The sequence below is a fragment of the Dasypus novemcinctus genome, chromosome 20 (genome assembly GCF_030445035.2).
Source record: "Dasypus novemcinctus isolate mDasNov1 chromosome 20, mDasNov1.1.hap2, whole genome shotgun sequence".
NCBI classification, from domain to species: Eukaryota; Metazoa; Chordata; class Mammalia; order Cingulata; family Dasypodidae; genus Dasypus; species Dasypus novemcinctus.
This window is the reverse complement of record NC_080692.1, coordinates 21,119,104-21,137,124: the sequence shown is the minus strand read 5'-3', so window position 1 is coordinate 21,137,124 and position 18,021 is coordinate 21,119,104. Positions and strand designations below refer to the sequence as shown.

Genomic DNA, 18,021 nt, shown 5'->3' with positions numbered 1-18,021 from the left:
TATAGGGGCAACCTACCAGGGCGGGCGGCCCCAGGGCCAGGGCGCAGCCCTAGGAACTGTTCGTGCCCTGCAGTCCCAGCGCCCGTGCAGGGAGGAGCACAGCAACTGAGGCAAAAGGCTCGAGGTGCACGCTGGGGCCAGGAACGGGCTGGAGCCAACGACTGGGCCGTGCAGCCTGAGCACGGGGCAGGGAAGCACCTAAGGTCTCCGCCGCCGGGGTCGGGGCCCACAGGCGAGCGGCCGCGCGAGGGAGCCGCGCACGGCTGACCCACCTGGCAGAGGCAGCGGAGGCTGGACGGTGTAGGTCTGTTGAGAGAAGGGTTTCACACTGCGGGGAGACGGGAGAGCGGAGGTGTAACGCCTTGTGGCAGATGCAGCCCCCCAGCCCCAGGCAGGGTCCCAGGCCCTCTGGGCCACAGGTCCTGGTGGTCCGACCACCGGCCGCCTGGTTGGCTCTGGCTGCGCGTGCCCTCAGGCTTTGTGGCAGGTCCACAGAGGAAGCCCATCTTCTGGAGAATTCCAGCCCTCCCTCCACCCCAGGTCAGCACAGCGACCTGACTCCCCGCCTCCTTCCCCTTGGGTCCTGAGCTCTGGCCCTGCCGATACCCTGGACAGATGGGAGTTGCAGCTAATGCCACCCCAGGGTGTGTGCCACCCATGCCTGAGGGCAAGGAGAGCCTAACCCTAACTTGAGGCTCCCTGAAAGGCTGGCCCCAGACTACGACCTCTGACCTCCCAGAGGCCAGGTGGTGGAGTTCAGGGCTTCTGTTCAGCTCAGGGTGCAACTGGTATCACAAGACAGGCCATACTCACTCATGGGACGTTCCGGCTTGGCCTGGCAAAGCTCCTTGCCAAAACTGAGGAAGCAAGAAGTGCAGCGTCAGCACAGCCCGTGTGCACAAGGGGTCCCTTGATGTGGGGACAGCAGGGGCGTCAGGAGGACGGGGAGGCTGTGAGCTGAGCCCGGCAGCCCCTGGGCCAGTAGCCTTGCTGCATGGGGAGCTCAGGGGCGGTCGGAAGGAAAGGCCACGCCGCTGTCTAGTGAAGCAGGCTGGAGCCACGCCCAGGGTGCATCAAGGAACTCTAGTCCCTGGACATTCCATGGCAAAAGCACCCCAACATGGTCAACACTTCTACAGCCCTTCCTTAGAGGCCAGGCCATCAGCACGGAAGGCTCTGAAATGCTCTGAGTCTAGAAACCTATTTAATCCTAAAGGTGTCCACACCGACTTAGCCACGTCCTGACGGAACACATTTTGGAAAACGTTGGACAAGAGGCTCCCTGAGGGCAGTGCCCGTCGCTGTCCCTTCCCCGCGTCCCTAGGGCAGGGCTGTCCATCCCATTTAGTCCCTAGAACCAAGAAAACCCTGGAAAGGAGTTGCCTTCTGGACCATTCCAAAAGTGTGGCCAAAAATCCACGGCTGAGAGGCCAGTGCTGAGGCCAAGAACTTTAAATTCCAGACAAGGGTTTGTTCTCCTCAAGCTGAGTGTTTGAGAGGCTGGTGCGGGGAGGGGGGCCGAGGGCTGGGGGCTCAGCTCGTGTCCCCTGGACTTCAGCTTCCTCATCTGTAAAATGGGCCGACTCTGCAGAACCACCCGGTCCGTGGGCCAATGGGGTGCCCCCTTCCCCTTGTAAAAGGTTTGCTTTATCACTGCCAAGGCCCCCAAGGGCAGCTCCAACACCCGCTGAGCCGTGACTCGGCCCCTTTGTCCTCGGCCCCTCCTGGCTCTTCCCCGGCTGAGGAGACTCCAGGGAGGGACACTCGGTCTGGCCGATGCTCCCAGAGCTTCGGAAGGGAGGGGAGTGAGAAGGCGAGGGCTGGCTTGGCCTCCGGCCCTGTGCAGCCCCACTTACCCCTGACACTGCTGGGTAGCCTGGGCCCCGGGCGAGGGCCATTTTACTGTGGAAGGCTGTGGCGGAGATGATCTGGGCGGACGACAGGGAAGCCATGCTCTGCAGGGCCTTGTCTTTAGCTGCCTGATCCTGGGGGGAGACAGCGGAAGGCAGGGCCTCAGCACTGGTCACTGGCGGGCTGGGGCGAGGTGGGGTCCGGGCCCGTGGTCAAGGAAACTGTCCCACTGCCACCGGGGCCCGGCCCCGGGGGTGCAGCTGCGGTCCCTGCACTACTGTTAACATGTTTTGTAACTTTGAGCAAATCAATTGTTTTCTCTGAAGCAGGGTCCTCACCTGTCCAAGGGGCGTGACACTGGACTATTTTATTAGAGCTTCAAGAGACACTGGAAGCTTCCATGCATTGTAACCAACGTGCCAGGCTAAGGCAAGGCCTTGATAATAGGGTGGTATAGGGGAGCTCTATTTTAAGCGTGTTTTTTCTGTAAACCTATAACTTCTCTGACTTAAAAAAAAAAAAAAAAGACAAAAAATAGAGAGCTGAGGGAGACCGTCATGGGGACCCCTGAGAACGGGGAGCTCTCATGCTTGCTCCCCTCTGCACACCGGTGCCCAGCTCAGCACCTGGCTCGTGCTGGATGCTGCAGAAATATCGGCTGGAGCCTCCGACAGGGGGCAGGAGGCCCTCGGGCAGGTGGACTGTTTGGGGGTGAGGATGGTCTCCCCTGACTCTCGCACACCCCAGGGGCTCAACTACCCTTCATGTGTCAGGAGGCGAGTACCTGCTGTCTGCCCTCCACACGTTCAAGATTCCCAAGAACGGCTCACCCGAACCAGTACACACTTAGGAAAGCCATTCATAGGACACTGGTGATCACGATAAAGTAATAATCCTTGCTTATACTTGGATGAGCCAGTGGTGCCCCACGAGCATTTCCCAATCCCAAAGGTCTTTAAGATTAATGAAACCACCTTCTATATGAAAAAAAAATTCTAATGGGAAACCCGTGTCTGCGCAAAATAAGACCTCATACACTGACGGTTACAGCTGGATTATCCAGGGTGTGAGGCTTCATTGGGGTGAAATGTTTCAATTTTGTCAACTCAGGAGCTCTGATTGGAAATTCTCTATCTTCACGATGGGTTTTTTTAAATGGGGAAAATAAACTAGTCTTTAATGATTAATAATCATTAACTGGGTAGACCCAGATCTATCTGGAGTGGAGGAAAAAAGATGAGAATTTTCTGAAATCCCTGCAGCTTCTGAGCCACTTTTGCCCTGTCGGGTTTTAGGGCCGTTTTACACGGAGACGGAGGACCCAAGCCGGGCTCAGAGGAGCCGGGCGGCCCACCAGGGTCTCACCAGAACACACCAGGCCCTTCCACTGGCCCTCAGGCCCCAGGGAGACCATTTACACTGGGGCGGCACGAGAGGGTTCAGGAGGCTCGAGCTCGTTATCTTCCTTGACTCTGACTAGCCACAGTCCTGCAAGGCTGCCAGGACGTGGGCTCCCCATCCTAAAGGTGAAGACGCTGAGACGAGGAGAAGAAGCGACCAGGATGCCGGCCGCAAGGGCAGGCAGCCCTACGGGCTCCGTCCAGATCGGCTCCTCCACTAACTTCCGGGCCTCCCTGTGCAAACCTAGAGGGGGCAGCTTCAGGCTCTGCCAGCACCCGAGAGGGCACGAGGGGCGGGGCCATCTTCAACTTGGCCAAAAACAGCATCGCGGGTGAGGCTTGTCCCTGTTCCCTTGCCTGGCCCCCTCCTCACTGTTCCTTTTGGGGTCAACCTTGGGCCCTGTTCCCAGAGGCTGGCTCTGATCACCAAAGCTGATAAGCACAAGATGTGCCTCTTCCCAGGGACACTTGCATTTTTCTGGAGGGAGAAGCCAAGCCCACCCAGCCCTCCCCCTCCAGGAAGACGGGAATGCTCTGAGATTAACGAGTGCATCCGGGGCCGGAGGGCCCCATCCACCCAGGGTCAGCACCTCGAGGCCCACCCTAGAGCTCATCTAAGGAAGGGACTGTGGGGGGAACCCGTCCTCGGCGGAGTGGGGCAGGAGTCAGGAACGAGTGGAAGGATGTGGTGGAGTGATGTCAGCGGCCAGGCTGCAGGGCCCAGGAGTGGCCGAGTGTTGGCGCTGGAGGGACCTCAGACAGCCCCTTTTTGAGCCCTGTCATTTTACAGATGAGGAAACTGAATGCAGCCCCAAGAGGTTCGGCGACTCACCCAAGCTCCCTTGGCCACACGGCAGAGCCGGTCGGCAACCGAGCCCGGCAGGCAACCAGCAGAGTTTCTGTCTGCTTCTGACCACGTGGGTCCCAGGCCCCCGGGAGAGCAGGCCGAAGCCTCAGACCTTCCCCCAGGAAAACGCTTATGTAGTGGGTGGATGGCTCCCTGAAGCCTGTCCCCTGATCCCCTGAAAGCTGACCTTGGACCCCAGGTTAGAGCCGGCGGACAAGGACAGGTGCATTCCCTCTGGGAATTAAAAGTCCCTCTCTAAACAGAACACTGGGATGGCTGCTCCCCTGCCGGAGGGAATCCAAGAGCCAGCTGGGCTCCAGGGCTGGGCAAAGCACGTGTGCCAGCCTGACAGGGAGGGACCCGCAGCTGCGGCCCAGCCAGCTGTCCCGGGCACAAAGGAGCGAGGTGCCGGTCACAGCTGTGGGGGCGGGGGACAGCTGGGCTGTGGGCAGGAGGAATGGGACCAAGGGGTGCGGCCCCAGGAGGCAGCGGGCGGGGTGGTTCCCACCTGCTCTTCCTGAGCCTCCAGCTTCAGGATCAGACAGGGTTTTTGTTTGTTGTTATTTTTTAGGAGGTACAGGGGATTGAACCCGGGACTGTGTACACAGGGAGCAGGTGCTCAACCACTGAGTTACACCTGCTCCCCTCCATCCAGGGGGTTTTAAACTGGCCTCTGAGGAGGAGCCTCAGTGCTATTGGGTGCAACAGGCTGGGCGGGAGCAGGGGGTCTCTGGCCTCCTCTTCGCCAAACTATCTCTGCCTGGAGTGACTCCTCTGTTAACTGACCAGGGTGATATCTTGTTTAGGGGAAGACAAGAGGGTTGCCGTTGCCTTAAAAGAATGTTTATAGGGAAGTGGATTTGGCTCCATGGATAGAGCGTCCGCCTACCACATGGGAGGTCCAGGGTTCAAACCCAGGGCCTCCTGACCCATGTGGTGAGCTGGCCCATGTGCAGTGCTACTGCACGCACGGAGTGCCGTGCCACGCAGGGGTGTCCCCCGCATAGAAAAGCCCCAAGCGCAAGGAGTGAGCCCCGTAAGGAGAGCCGCCTAGAGTGAAAAAAGTGCAGCCTGCCCAGGAGTGGCGCCGCACACACGGAGAGCTGATGCAGCAAGATGACCCAATAAAAAGAGACACAGATTCTGGGTGCCGCCGACAATATAAGCAGACACAGAAGAACACACAGTGAATGGACACAGAGAGCAGACAAAGGGGGGGGGGCAGGGAAGGGGAGAGAAAAAAAAAAGAATGTTTATAAGCTCCTGGTCTAGTCTAATGCCCGCAGCGTTAGATCTTCCCACCGTGGAGCTGTGCAGGCTCTGCTGTTTACGCCTCCGTGTCGGGGAACTTGCTCCCTCCTAGTTCCTAAGGGCCCCCAGGTTCCAGGGTCCAGGAGGGCCGACCCCATGGGGAGCAGCTGGTGTCCCACAGTGAGGAGCGCTTATGAGGAGCGCTTATGAGGACCCTGCGAGGTGGGGCTGGTCCAGGGAGCAGCGGGAATGCCACCAGCTCCGGCAATACCCTCAGACGCCACCCACAGGAGGGCTCCCCTCCTCCCTGCTACTCCACAGGCTCAGGTGGATGGCACGAAGGGAGCCGGCAGGGAACGGGGTCCGGAGGCATGCCCGCTGCTCTAGCACACGGACCGGGCAGCAAGCTGGCCCTACGAGCCGCGGCCAGCGAGGAGGTGGTCGGAGGCTGGCCAGCTGCAGACAGGCCACCGCGGACCTGGCGTTCGCACCCGTGGCTCTGAGGTCCAGTGACACCCCCTGTGTGGACAGGAGAGCGGTCACCTGCAGAACCAGGCTGTCCCCCATATTGAGAAGCCCAGGGCTCTCACGCAGGCAGCCAGTCCCTAAATGCCAAGGGAAGAAGACATTTTTCTGCTGGAAAAAGAGCTCCGACTTGCGGGAAGCTGGCCCCACCTGTGCCCCAGGGCCCCCCCCACCCCGCCTGCACCCGCCTTACCTTTAGCTTGGCCTGGATCTCGCGGGCTTTGCGACGAGCCAGCACCTGGATGTGGCTGGAGACCTGCGGCAGGGGAGAGAGGGCTCCTGTCGGTGCCTCTCAAACAAACAGTCTGGGGTCCCCTGCCCCCACCTCCCCACTCCCTCAATCCCCGTCTGTGGGATGAATGAATGAAGGAATGAAGGAATGAGGCGTTCAGGCCCCCAGGCCTGCCTTCCTCAGCTAATTCAGAGTCTGGCACTATTTCAGAAGAGCTGTGCCAAGCTTCTGCCCTCTGTTCTTCTGGGGTCCTGGAGAAGGACTGGGGGGCAGGGGAGCTGCTGACTCCCCAGTAGGGCGGGTTTCTCCCAGGGGTGGGCAGCAGGGAAAACCGGATCACCCATGGCGCTCCAGCTCTCCCCGAGCTGGGGCCCCCCAAGAGCCCACGCCTGGCGGTCCCACTTTGGTGCCGGGAACCTGCCTCTAGGACCCCCCCCCGTGCCCACCTGTTTCCTGGTACGAGTCTTCCCTGTCCGGAGCTTGATGTAGCGGGCGATCAGCTCATTCCGACCTGCGGAGACACCCAGGGCCTCTGAGAGGGGAGGGGGACGGCGGCTGGGGCAGGGCAGTGGGGAGGCCCTCTGCCCACCTCGAAGCGCTCTTGGGGTGAGGGTGCTGCGGGCGCCCTCCTGCCCCCCTTGCAGTAAGAGGAAGTTGAGGCTCTGCCGGCGGGGGCGGGGGCCTGGCAACCTGAGAGCCAGAAGGTTGAAAGGGCCTTGGCCCTCTGGGCAGCTCATGGCTCGGGGAGCCGTGGACCCCAGCTCAGCCCATGCTGGCTGCCACCACCCCTCCACCCCGACGGCCACCTCATGCTCCACCTTCTCCGGAGGCCTTCCGCAGGCTCCTTCCCGTTGACACCCCACAATTCAAGCACCACCCTGTCCCAGTAAATGCACAGGACTTTACAAGATCCTTGTCCTGTCCACGGGAAGCAGGGGACATGGAAGAGGTGAGTGCTGAGACACTAGGTGTCCCCAGAGAGGAGAATCAGGAAAACAGGCAGACCAACTCTCCAGTCCCGTGGCCGTGACTCAGACCAGTCGCCAGGCAAAACTGAGTGCTCACTGCATGCCCGGCCTCCTAGAAGCTAATGCCCTCGGAGACGGTACAGAGCCATCACGGCTCTACCACTGTAAATGAGATTACGAGGCGATGCACGCACGTACAAAGGACCCAGTGCGTGCCACCACAGGGAACACGCGAGGGTCAGAGGACAAGGGGTCAGCTCCAGCTGGGTGATCGCGTCAGCCTGCAGCTGGGCCTGGACCTCTGGGTGGGAGGGGCCCACGGAGAAGTGGGTGGGAGGGGAGGCAGGTAAGAGTGTGGTATCCCCTTGCTCCACTTCTGGGTCAGAGGGCACAGCCGCCAGCCTGCCCTGTCCCGCTGGGCCTTGCTGGCCTTGGAGGGCCTCGGGCTGTCTGAGCGAGGAGGCTGCTGATGCAGGGAGAGGTGAGCCCGTGGGCCGTCGCGACCGGCGTGGTGACCGGCGCACGGCCCAGGCGAAGCTGGCGCCCCAGCTGACCTTTCCCCACTGCCAAGGCTGAGTTAGGCAGCCTCCCTGAGGTCTGTCTGCCAGCCTGTCTGTGTCAGAAGGAAGGAGGGAAGAACAGACTCCGAGACTCTGCCTGTGGGCAGATCTGCACCTCAAGTGCAAGTCCAGCAAGATGTCTCTTCTCAAAGCTTTCCAGGGAAAGGTATTCCACAGCTCCTGTGGCTGTCTGATGGTCAACTGTCCAACCCTATGTCTAACTAGAGGCCTTCTTGCTGCAACTATGAAATGTGTGTCTTTCTTGACAAGCATCTAATTGATGCTTTTCAGGCTACTGAAAAAGGGGACCCAGGCTCCAGCCCAGCTGCCCCACTAACTGGCGTGACCTTGGCACAGTCTTCTCTTCTTAAACAAGTTCTTTGACGTTTCCCCCTCCAGGTTTTTCTAACCAAATTTTGAGGCTTAGAAAACAGACCTTGACTTAGCCGCAAGGAGAACCCTGGGGCTCAAATGCCTTTTCCATCAAATGAAAAGGTGCGAGGCCCAAAGAGTGTGGTTTGGAGACGAGTCTAAGGGCAAGGAAGGGGGAGGCAAGGCTGCTGAGGGCAGGGAGGTTGATTTCGGAGCTGGTGGGCACAGCTGCTGCTGATGAATGGCAGAGTCTTTGGGGGTGGGAGTGGAAAGGCTGGAGGGATGGGGAAGGCTGAACTGGAAGTACTGAGAGACCACCTGGATGAGGGGCTGGGGCTGCTCCCAGGAGGCCACGTGTCCCCTATTTGTCTTTCCCTGTCAGTTCTCAACAGCTTGGAGGCAGCACCTCCGCCTCCATTCAAGTCTGCATCTCCAACATGTGGCACATATTCCTCGAATGAATGAATGAACCAATCAGCAATTTCAGATGGGGCTACCTGGAAAGAACCCCTGAATCCAACCACCTCTCAGCCCCACCCTCTCCTGCCTGGATGACAGTAACAGCCTTCGCCCTGGACTCCCGCTTCCACCCCTGCCCTTCCCATCCCTTTCCACCACAGTGACTCCCCATTAAAACGGGCAGGTCCTGATTTCTCTCTGCTCAAAAGCCCTCCGACGGCTTCCCATCTCCCTCCAAAGGCCAGGTGCTTACGATGGTCTGGGAACCCCCACCGGATGTGCCCCCCCATTCCACTCCATCATCCCAGCTCCCCCCCCCCCCCCCGCCGCTCCTCGGCCCTTCCAGGCCCACCTGCTCCCCTCCCAGATGACAGTATGCCCTGCCTTGCCTCCTGCACATCCTGGCTCAGGCACGGTGGTCTCAGGGAGGCCCTTCCTGACACCCACTGAAAGCAGGGTTTGCCCCCACCCACCCTGGCACTCCCAGCCTCCTTCACCTTTCTCCAGAGCCAACTTCGAATAGACTATATACTTCAAATATGCCAATAATAGTCTATTTATTTTGTGCACTCTCTGTCCTTCCCACAGAAGGAGCAATTTTTAACTGCCTGGGCATAGTAAGTGCTCAGTAAATAGTCATTAGATGATTCAATAAAACAAATAAATGAGGGAAGTGGACTTGGTCCAGTGGATAGGGTGTCCACCTACCACATGGGAGGAATGCAGTTCAAACCCCAGGCCTCCTTGACCCATGTGGAGCTGGCCCATGAGCAGTGCTGATGCGTGCAAGGAGTGCCCTGCCACGCAGGGGTGTCCCCCGCGTAGGGGAGCCCCACGTGCAAGGAGTACGCCCCGTAAGGAGAGCCGCCCAGCGCAAAAGAAAGTGCAGCCTGCCCAAGAATGGCACCGCACACACGGAGAGCTGACACAACAAGATGATGCAACAAAAAGAAACACAGATTCCTGGTGCTGCTGGTAAGGATAGAAGCGGTCACAGAAGAACACACAGCAAATGAACACAGAGAGCAGACAACTCGGGGGCGGGGGGAAGGGGAGAGAAATAAATAAAAAAAAAATCTTAAAAAAAAAATAAATAAATGAGTGAATAAGATGTTGATTAGAAGACATTCCATAGTTCTTTAAGCATCTAAGAGAAAGCTTAAAATAAATAAATGCAAATAACCTGTGACTTCTGGTGAGTCCTACATAATTTGTTTTTATTGAGGTAAAATTCACATAATACATAAATTAACCATTTTAAAATATACAATTCTGTGGCATTTAGTTCATACAGTGTTGTGCAAGCACCACTTCTGTCTAGTTCCAGAACATTTTCATGACCCCAAAAGGAATTCTTGTACCCGTTAAGCAGCCGCTCCCCATCTCCCCTCCCTCGGCCCCTGCCAATCACTGGCCTGCTCTGTCTCTACGGATGACCTATGTTGGACAGTACATGGAATCATACATTATGTGGTCTTTTGTGTCTGATTTCTTTTACTTAGTATACAGTTTCCAAGGTTTATCCATACTTTATATGCATTAGAACTTCATTTCTTAAAAAAAAAAATCTAAACTAAACTACAGACTTTATTCAAGAACATTCCTTCTTACAGCGAAATACTATTCCACTGTATGGATATACCACATTTTGTATATCCATTCATCTGCCAGTGGACTTTCAGGTTATTTCCACACTTGTAAGGCAGCAATGAACATTCACGTACAAGTGTTTGAGGTTGTGAAGTCTGAATGCCTGTTCTCGATTCTCTGGGTACATACCTAGGAGTGGAATTGCAGGAGTCCTAATATTTTTCAAAGTGCTTTCTTATTCTGGTCTCATTTGAGCCTCTCTATACAGGACGGATCCAGCTTTTTGTGGGGCTTAGTGCTTCTAAAAACTGGGAGGCCATCTTTGAGAAAAAACAAAAAATACAAATGCCAAATTAGGTTCAAAACTTTTTTGGGGGAAGTGGACTTGGCCCAGTGGTTAGGGCGTCCGTCTACCACATGGGAGGTCCACGGTTCAAGCCCCGGGCCTCCTTGACCCGTGTGCAGCTGGCCCATGCGCAGCGCTGATGCGTGCAAGGAGTGCCCTGCCACGCAGGGGTGTTCCCCGCGTAGGGGAGCCCCACATGCAAGGAGTGCACCCCGTAAGGAGAGCCGCCCAGCGCGAAGGAAAGTGCAGCCTGCCCAGGAATGGCGCCGCACACACAGAGAACTGACGCAGCAAGATAACGCAACAAGAAGACACAGATTCCTGTGCTGCTGACAACAACAGAAGCGGACAAAGAACACGCAGCAAATGGACACAGAGAACAGACAACTGGGGGGGAGGGGAGAGAAATAAAAAAATAAAAAAATAAAAAAATAAAACTTTGGGGTGATAGGTTCACTAGCGTGACAACAGTGGTGGCCTCAGGGGTGTATATGTCTGTGTCAAAATTCAAATCGTGCACTTTAAACATGTACCATTTATTGTATGTAAATCATACCTCAATAAAGCTATTTTAAAAATTAAGTTTAGGGACCCACACGAGCAAGGGGTCCTGAAGCTTACGCCTCATTCACTTCTGTCAATGCCCCCTCCTCCCCACTATAAGGCAGGCAATTATACCTGTTTGCCAGCTGTGGAAACCCGAGGCCAGATGGCCGGACCCCCGCTTGGCTTGGCCCTGGCTGAGCCCCTCATCCAGCACCGGCCCAGCACAAAGGGGATGCTCAGCTCACGGGTGCTCTTCTCAGCCCCAGGCGGGCCTCTGCTCCTCACCCAGGGTTGTGTCTTCTGCAGCTCGGGAGGCCCCTGCCCACCGGCTGAGACCCTCACTCCAGACACCCGGAGGGCCCGGCCCGATGAGGGAGGCCCCTGGGCTCGGGGCCTCTGCTTCCGGCAGGCCCTCTCGGCCCTGGCAAGCAGCCAGCAGCGAGGTCAGGACAGCCGCCAACCCCAGGGGGCCGCGTCTGGCTTTGTTTTTTTTTTTCTTCTTTATTTTCTTTTAAACGTTACATTAAAAAAATATGAGGTCCCCATATATCCCCCACCCCACCCACGCCACCCCTCCCACATCAACAACCTCTTCCATCATCGCGGCACATCCACTGCACCTGGCAAATACTCTGGATCACCGCCGCACCACACGGACAGTGGTCCACATTGCAGTCCACACTCTCCCCCAGGCCACCCAGTGGGCCACGACAGGACACACAACGTCCAGCATCCGTCCCTGCAGCACCACCCAGGACAACTCCAAATCCTAAAAATGCCCCCACACCATATCTCTTCTTCCCTCTCCCGACCATCAGCAGCCACTGTGGCCACCCTCTCCACATCCCTCCTACAATTTCTTCCCTTACTAATCACAACGGTTCCACAGCAGAACACCAGTAAGTCCACTCTAATCCATACTCTATTCCTCCATCCTGTGGACCCCAGGATGGTTATGTCCAGGCCCCCTCTACGTCAAGGGGGACTTAGATTCCTCACGGATGATGGACGCAATTCTCCTGCTTGCAGCTGTAGGCACTCCTGGCTCCCTGGTACGGTGGTTGGCTCTCTTCACCTCCCTGTCAGCTGGCCAGGGGAAGTCCAACAAACCAGAGGCTAGGAGTCGCAAGTCTGCGGAGTCTCAGGGCCTGGCCGTCACATGGACAGTCCAGTGATTCAGGTCTCCTGAGTATACACCAACCCAAACGCCAACCACAGGTCTGGTAAAAGTAACAGAAGAGGCACGTGTAGAAAGGTCGTATCTGAGTCCAATGCCGGCTTTGCAATGCTTCAAGTGGTACTTCCTCACCCGCTCCAGCCTGTCCCACCTGCCTGCAGCTGATGAGAATGCCCTCTGTGTTGGGGTGCAGGGCTGGGTTTCCGTGGGGGTGCTGAGCCAGGGGGCCCAAACGGCTTCCTTCCTGCCTGCTGCCGGGGGTCCTCCAGAGGTCAGCCTGGCCATTCCACTGCCTCCGGGCCAGCTGGCCTCTCACCCAGCTCTAGATGCACACGGGAAGCTGCTGTACTTCCTTCTGCTCTTGTGCTAATAACCGTAATAAACATTTATTGAGCACTGCCATGTGCCGCCCACTGTCCGCTGTTATCAGTCCAGACTCTGTGCGTCGACCGGCGAGTGTCACAGCTCTTTTAGCATTGGCTCACTCAGTCCTCACACCAGCTCACTACCATCACCTTCAATCTATACACAGGGAAACTGAGGCCAGGGAGGCTTGCACACCTGTCCAGGACCACAAGCCAACAAGCGGCTGAGACTCAAATCCTCGCGGCAAGGCTCCAGGGCCTAACTCTTAGCTTCTGCCCAGCAGTTCTGCTCCTTAGCAGGGGATGGGGCCACCTCTTGTAGAGGCTGAGGCTGGACCAGGTGACCCCAGTTGGACCTGTCTAGCCCAAGGAAGAAGAAAACGAGGCCCAGAGAGAGCAAGTGGTTTCTTCAAGGCCACGCAGCTTGGTAGTGTCCCAGATGCCACTAGAAGACAAGTTTTCTCAGGCTCTGCTCAGCGCTGTGTGACCGCCACAAGGGCACCTTTCCCCAGAGGTGCCCCCCACCCCGGCTGGGCTGCAAGCCGCCTCCACAACCGACCCTTCTGCTCACTCCCTGTGGATCCATCGCCCATTCCACGGGTCTCTTTCTTTCTTTTTCTTTTTTTTTTTAAAGATTTATTTTTTATTTCTCCCCCCCACCCCCCACCCCGGGTTGTCTGCTCTCTGCGTCCATTCGCTGTGTGTTCTTCTGTGTCTGCTTGCATTCTTTGTCAGCGGCACCAGGGCACTCCTTGTGCGCATCGGCACTGCACGTGGGCCAGCTCCACACGGGTCAAGGAGGCTGGGGTTTGAACCGCGGACCTCCCATGTGGTAGACGGATGCCCTAACCACTGGGCCAAGTCCGCTTCCCCATTCTCCAGATCTCTGCACAAAGCAAGTCCTTGGCGACCTCAGGCTGCTCCTGCCCCGGGTCTCAGAGGGGGGGCTGGCTCCTGGACCCCAAAGCCCACCCACTGGCTCCTGCTCCCTCATGGCCAGTGGTACCCAGAGCCACCAGGAGAGTCGGGACAGGAGAGGAGGGAGCAAAGGCTGGGCCCAGAGGGAGGGCCCTGACATGGCAGTGAGGGCCAGTGAAGGAGAGCAACGGCAGTAAGGAAGCTGGAGAATACTCAGGCGAGCTCGTGGAAGGAACAAGAGCTGCACCCTTGTCCCAGCACTGCCGCTGGCTACGCAGGCCCGGGAGGAGCCCAGGGCCTACCAGTCACACACGACCTCAGTGCAGCCTGGCCCAGCGGCTGGTCTCAGCCAAGCCCAGAATGCTCCTGGGCCGGGCCAGAAGGATGCACCCCCAGACCACCCATCAGGGGACGTGTGTCCCGCGGGGCCTGCTAGCTCATGCCCAGGGCCCCGGCTCCAGGGTGAGGACTGCAGGTGTGGAGCGGGGAGCTGGATGCCAAGGACACTGCCACCCGCACAGGCCGGGGGCGGGCCACTCTGGGCCAGGGTCCCAGCCCCACCCCCAGGGCCACGCATACCCCGCCAGCCGCCCCATCTTGTTCTCAGTCATGCCCCACACCAAAACTGTGACCCCACCTGCAAACACCTGTCTGCAGGACGTCGTCCCATGTCCCATCCCTGCCGTGCTGATTCCCTCTGTCCCTGCACTGGCCTGAGTCCTCCTGTGTCTCCGGCCTTCTGCCCCCCTTCAGTCAAGGCCTCGTGACACAGAGGAGCTGCACACCAGCTACTCACTGCCCAAACTTGGGCCTGAACTTCTCCGAGGCTCCGTTTCTCCTCTGATAAATGAGGTCAACCACACCTACTACCTGTCCTCAGTAATAAGTGGCGGAAGGTAAGTGCCGCCCCCGCCCCCAGCAGGTCAGGGAAGTCAGCTGCTGTCGTCACTACTGTTCATTGTAACAGCCCCACAACAACTCTAACAGCGACCACAAGCTCTGCCGTAACTAATGTTACTCGATGTCAAAACGCTGAGGCCGTGAGCCTCCCCGCAAGTGCAGACTGCTGGCCCGCTGTGTGTGGCCAGAGGCCTTGGGATTTGAGGGGCTTCAGTGAGCTCCGCGCTGTCCCCCTGCAGGTGGGGGCCTGGGCAGCCTCCACAGCTCTGCCCTAAACCCAGCCCCGGCCTCTCCCCGCAGGGATCAACCAAGCTGTAAACGCCTGAGCTGGAGGTGGAGGCTATTTGCAGAGGACACTTGCGACCGAAGCCCTAGAAGGCAGCCCAAAGCTCAAGGCCTCCACTGGCCCTGGACTTGGTCTGTGCCTTTCTCCGTCTCACTCAACCTGACGTTTAGCTCCCATGCGCAGCTATCTCCCGCGCGCAGCTAACGTGTGCTCCCATCCCTCAGCCACACCCAAAGGTAGAAGTGGGAAGTGGATGTGGCTCAACTGGTAAGAGCATCCCCCTACCATACAGGAGGTCCAGAGTTCAAACCCCCGGCCTCCTGACCTGTGTGGTGAGCTGGCCCACATGCAGTGCTGCTGCGTGCAAGGAGTGCTGTGCCACGCAGGGGTGTCCCCGCATAGGGGAGCCCCACGCACAAGACGTGCACCCTGTAAGGAGAGCCGCCCCGAGCAAAAAGTGCAGCCTGCCCAGGAGTGGCGCCGCACACACGGAGAGCTGACGCAGCAAGATGATGCAACAAAAAGAGACAGAGATTCGCCGAGAATGCAAGCGGACGCAGAAGAACACACAGTGGGGGAGTGGACTTGGACCAATGGATAGGGCGTCCATCTACCACATGGGAGGTCCGCGGTTCAAACCCCGGCCTCCTTGATCCATGTGGAGCTGGCCCATGCACAGTGCTGATGCGCGCAAGCAGTATCATGCCACACAGGGGTGTCCCCGCGTAGGGAAGCCCCACACGCAAGGAGTGCACCCCGTAAGGAGAGCCGCCCAGCGTGAAAAAAGTGCAGCCTGCCCAGGAGTGGCGCTGCACACACGGAGAGCTGATGCAGCAAGATGATGCAACAAAACGAGATACAGATCCCCAGTGTTGCTGACGAGAATACACACAGCAAATGGACACAGAGAGCAGACAACGGCAGGGGAGAGAAACAAAAAAAAATAAATCTTAAAAAAAAAAAATGAGGAAGCGGAAGCTCAGAACTAGGATAAATAACTTGCCCACAGTCACCCTGGTTATCGGGGCGGAGCGGGCGCCAACCGAGGCGCACGCCATCTGGCCTCGAGACTCAGAAAACCAGGTTCTAGGCCAGAAGCGGGGAGGAGGCCTTGGAAATGCTGGGAACCCGCAAGGCAGCAGGGAAAGCCCTGGAGGCTCCCGGACCTTCCGTCCCCCCATGTAGGTGGAAAAGCACACGGCCCGGGTGTTCGTCCTGACTCGGCTTCTAACGAGCCACGTGGCGGGACCGGTTCCTCGTCCATAAAATGAGGGGATCCCTTCACCCTTCATTGCTACGATAGCTCTGTGCCCAGATCCTCCACTGGGGTCCTCCAAGCCCACCGTGCCAACTCCTGCCTGGAGCACCCAGCCCTCTCTACCCAGCTCCCATGCTGCCTCCTTCAAGAAAACTTCCAAGACAAGCCGGCCCTGGTTTCCTGGCCGCCTACAACACACGTGCCTGCTGGGTGGTTGGCCAACTTTCCCGAGCTGCGGCTCCTGCTCTCCTTGTTAGACTGTGAAGTCCTGGAGACCCGCCCTGGCTCAGAGCAGGTGGGCTTCATAAGAAAAGACTGCTCGCAGCAACGGGGGGCCTGGGATGGGGCGCTCAGTGAAACCAAGGAGAAAGCAAGCAGAGGAGAAGCAGAGACAGACAGAGGGAGAGGCAGAAGGACTTGGGAAATTCATGAGCAACTTCCAGAAAGAGTGAGAAGGAGCCAGGAGGATAGGAGGCACGGCAGGCAGAAAGGAAGTTACCCGGAGCAGCTGCAGCCCTTCTGCCAGCAGGAGGGAGAAAGTGAGGCAGCCCAGGGCCAGCACTGAGCCAGGAGCAGAGGGAAAGGAAGAGCGTGAGGGCAGATGGGAGAGAAGCTCCTCCACCCTTGCCACCCCACCGCCTGCCCACAGGGGCCACAGGAGGTCAGTGGCCAGCGTGGCAACGCGCAATGCCAGGGCGAGGGTCACACAGTGACGGGGCAAAACTGCAAATGGCCGTGGGCAGGAGAGGGCAAGCAGTGCTGGGCCAGGAGCTGGCCGGGAGAGGCAGGGGTGCTCAAGGAGAGGGCCAGAGCCAACGAGCATGGGAGACTCAGCTCAGAAATAACAGGTGCTAATCCGCCATGCTGCTGTGCGTGTCATCTGCATGTCTGCCTGGCCCTGGGCAGAGCGTCCTGCCCGGGCGCGCGGTGGCCTGGGCTGGGCGCAGGCCTAATCCCACTTCAAAAAGCCAAGGCCAGGGTCCCGGGCCTGGAGACTCCTCTCCCTGCCCTGGGCCGGGCTCCCCGCAGGGCTCTTGGGGATGCCAGAAGCCAAGATGGGGCAGAGGACCAGCGGGTCCCCTGAGGGGAGAAGAGAAGGCAGAAGAGGAGCTGGAGAGGTCAGGTCTGAGTCAGCGCTGCGGTGCGCTCCTGCCCGCCTCTCCGGGCCCCACCGCCCTGCCGGACTGAGCTCAGAGCTATATATACCGCCCAGCTGGACGGGTCAGTTCCGCGCGGAGCCTCGCCACCAACGCCCCGCACGGCCCGGCCTTGGCCCGGACGCCCACGACTGGTAAGAAGAGAGGGGGATAAGCCAGCGTTGGAGCCCGGCAGGCTCTGTGCTCACGGAGGACAGGTGCTGTGGGGGCGCGGGGGGGCGGTCAGCAGACATGGGGTGCAGCCTCCCGCCGGGCCCCTGCCCAGCGCCTGACCCACCTGAGGCTGGGCCAAGCCGCAGGCGGGGGGGCAGAGGGGAGCAGGCCGGCTTGCTCAGCAACGGGGCGGGGGACAGAACCCTGCTGGGGGGCAAGAGAGCTGGGTTCTAGTCCCTGCTCCCCCCAGGACCAGCTGAAAGATGCTGGAGAAACTCCCGGCTTCTCTGAGCTCCCTTTTCCGCAACTGCAAAAGGGAGATTAAACTCCTCCCTCACCTTCCTTGAAAGGATCAAGAGATAATGGATGTCAAAGGCTTCGGGGAGCTCTAGGGCTCTTTGTATGTAATAAACATAATTAAGAGGCTCCTGGCCTCTGCCCCTCTCCTCCCCCTTCCTCCCACTCCCCTCACACGCGAAGGAGAGACCCGGTTTGCCAAGCACCACTTTCACTGCTTGCCCTGCTCAGGCTCCAAACAGAACCCCGAGCCCAGCACTGCCAGCCCTGCCCAGAGCCCGCGGCCCTGCGTTTCCCAAGCACGGCTCTGCCGGGATTGTGTCTGCAGGTAAATCTCCTAACCCTGATTTCCTCCCGTGAGGAGAGTGGGGCTAGAAATGCCTAAAGAAAGCGAAGCAAGAAACAAGCCGCAGCAAATAGACACAGAGAACAAACAACCGAGGTGGGTGGAGGGGGAAATAAATAAATAAATCTTAAAAAAAAAAAAAGAAAGCAAAGCGTCCCAAGTCTCTGATCCACAAGTCATGTATGCCTGTTGAGCTGCCCACTTCTGCACCCCTTGG

The 18,021-nt window shown here is 58.3% G+C and overlaps 1 protein-coding gene across 3 annotated transcripts in view; it reads right to left on the bottom strand.

The window, feature by feature from the left end:
* Positions 1 to 18,021, bottom strand: part of TEAD4 (TEA domain transcription factor 4) — a 73,804-nt gene that overhangs the window by 28,067 nt on the left and 27,716 nt on the right. For 2 of the 3 annotated variants that reach the window (XM_004456205.5, XM_071210125.1), the window contains 5 exons: positions 6,553 to 6,617; positions 6,068 to 6,130; positions 1,857 to 1,985; positions 814 to 857; positions 273 to 328 (listed from right to left, as the gene is read on the bottom strand). In XM_004456205.5, the coding sequence (XP_004456262.1) occupies positions 273 to 328; positions 814 to 857; positions 1,857 to 1,985; positions 6,068 to 6,130; positions 6,553 to 6,617 (357 nt within the window). The remainder of the gene's footprint in view (positions 1 to 272; positions 329 to 813; positions 858 to 1,856; positions 1,986 to 6,067; positions 6,131 to 6,552; positions 6,618 to 18,021) is intronic. The other variant, XM_004456206.5, reaches the window with a different exon arrangement.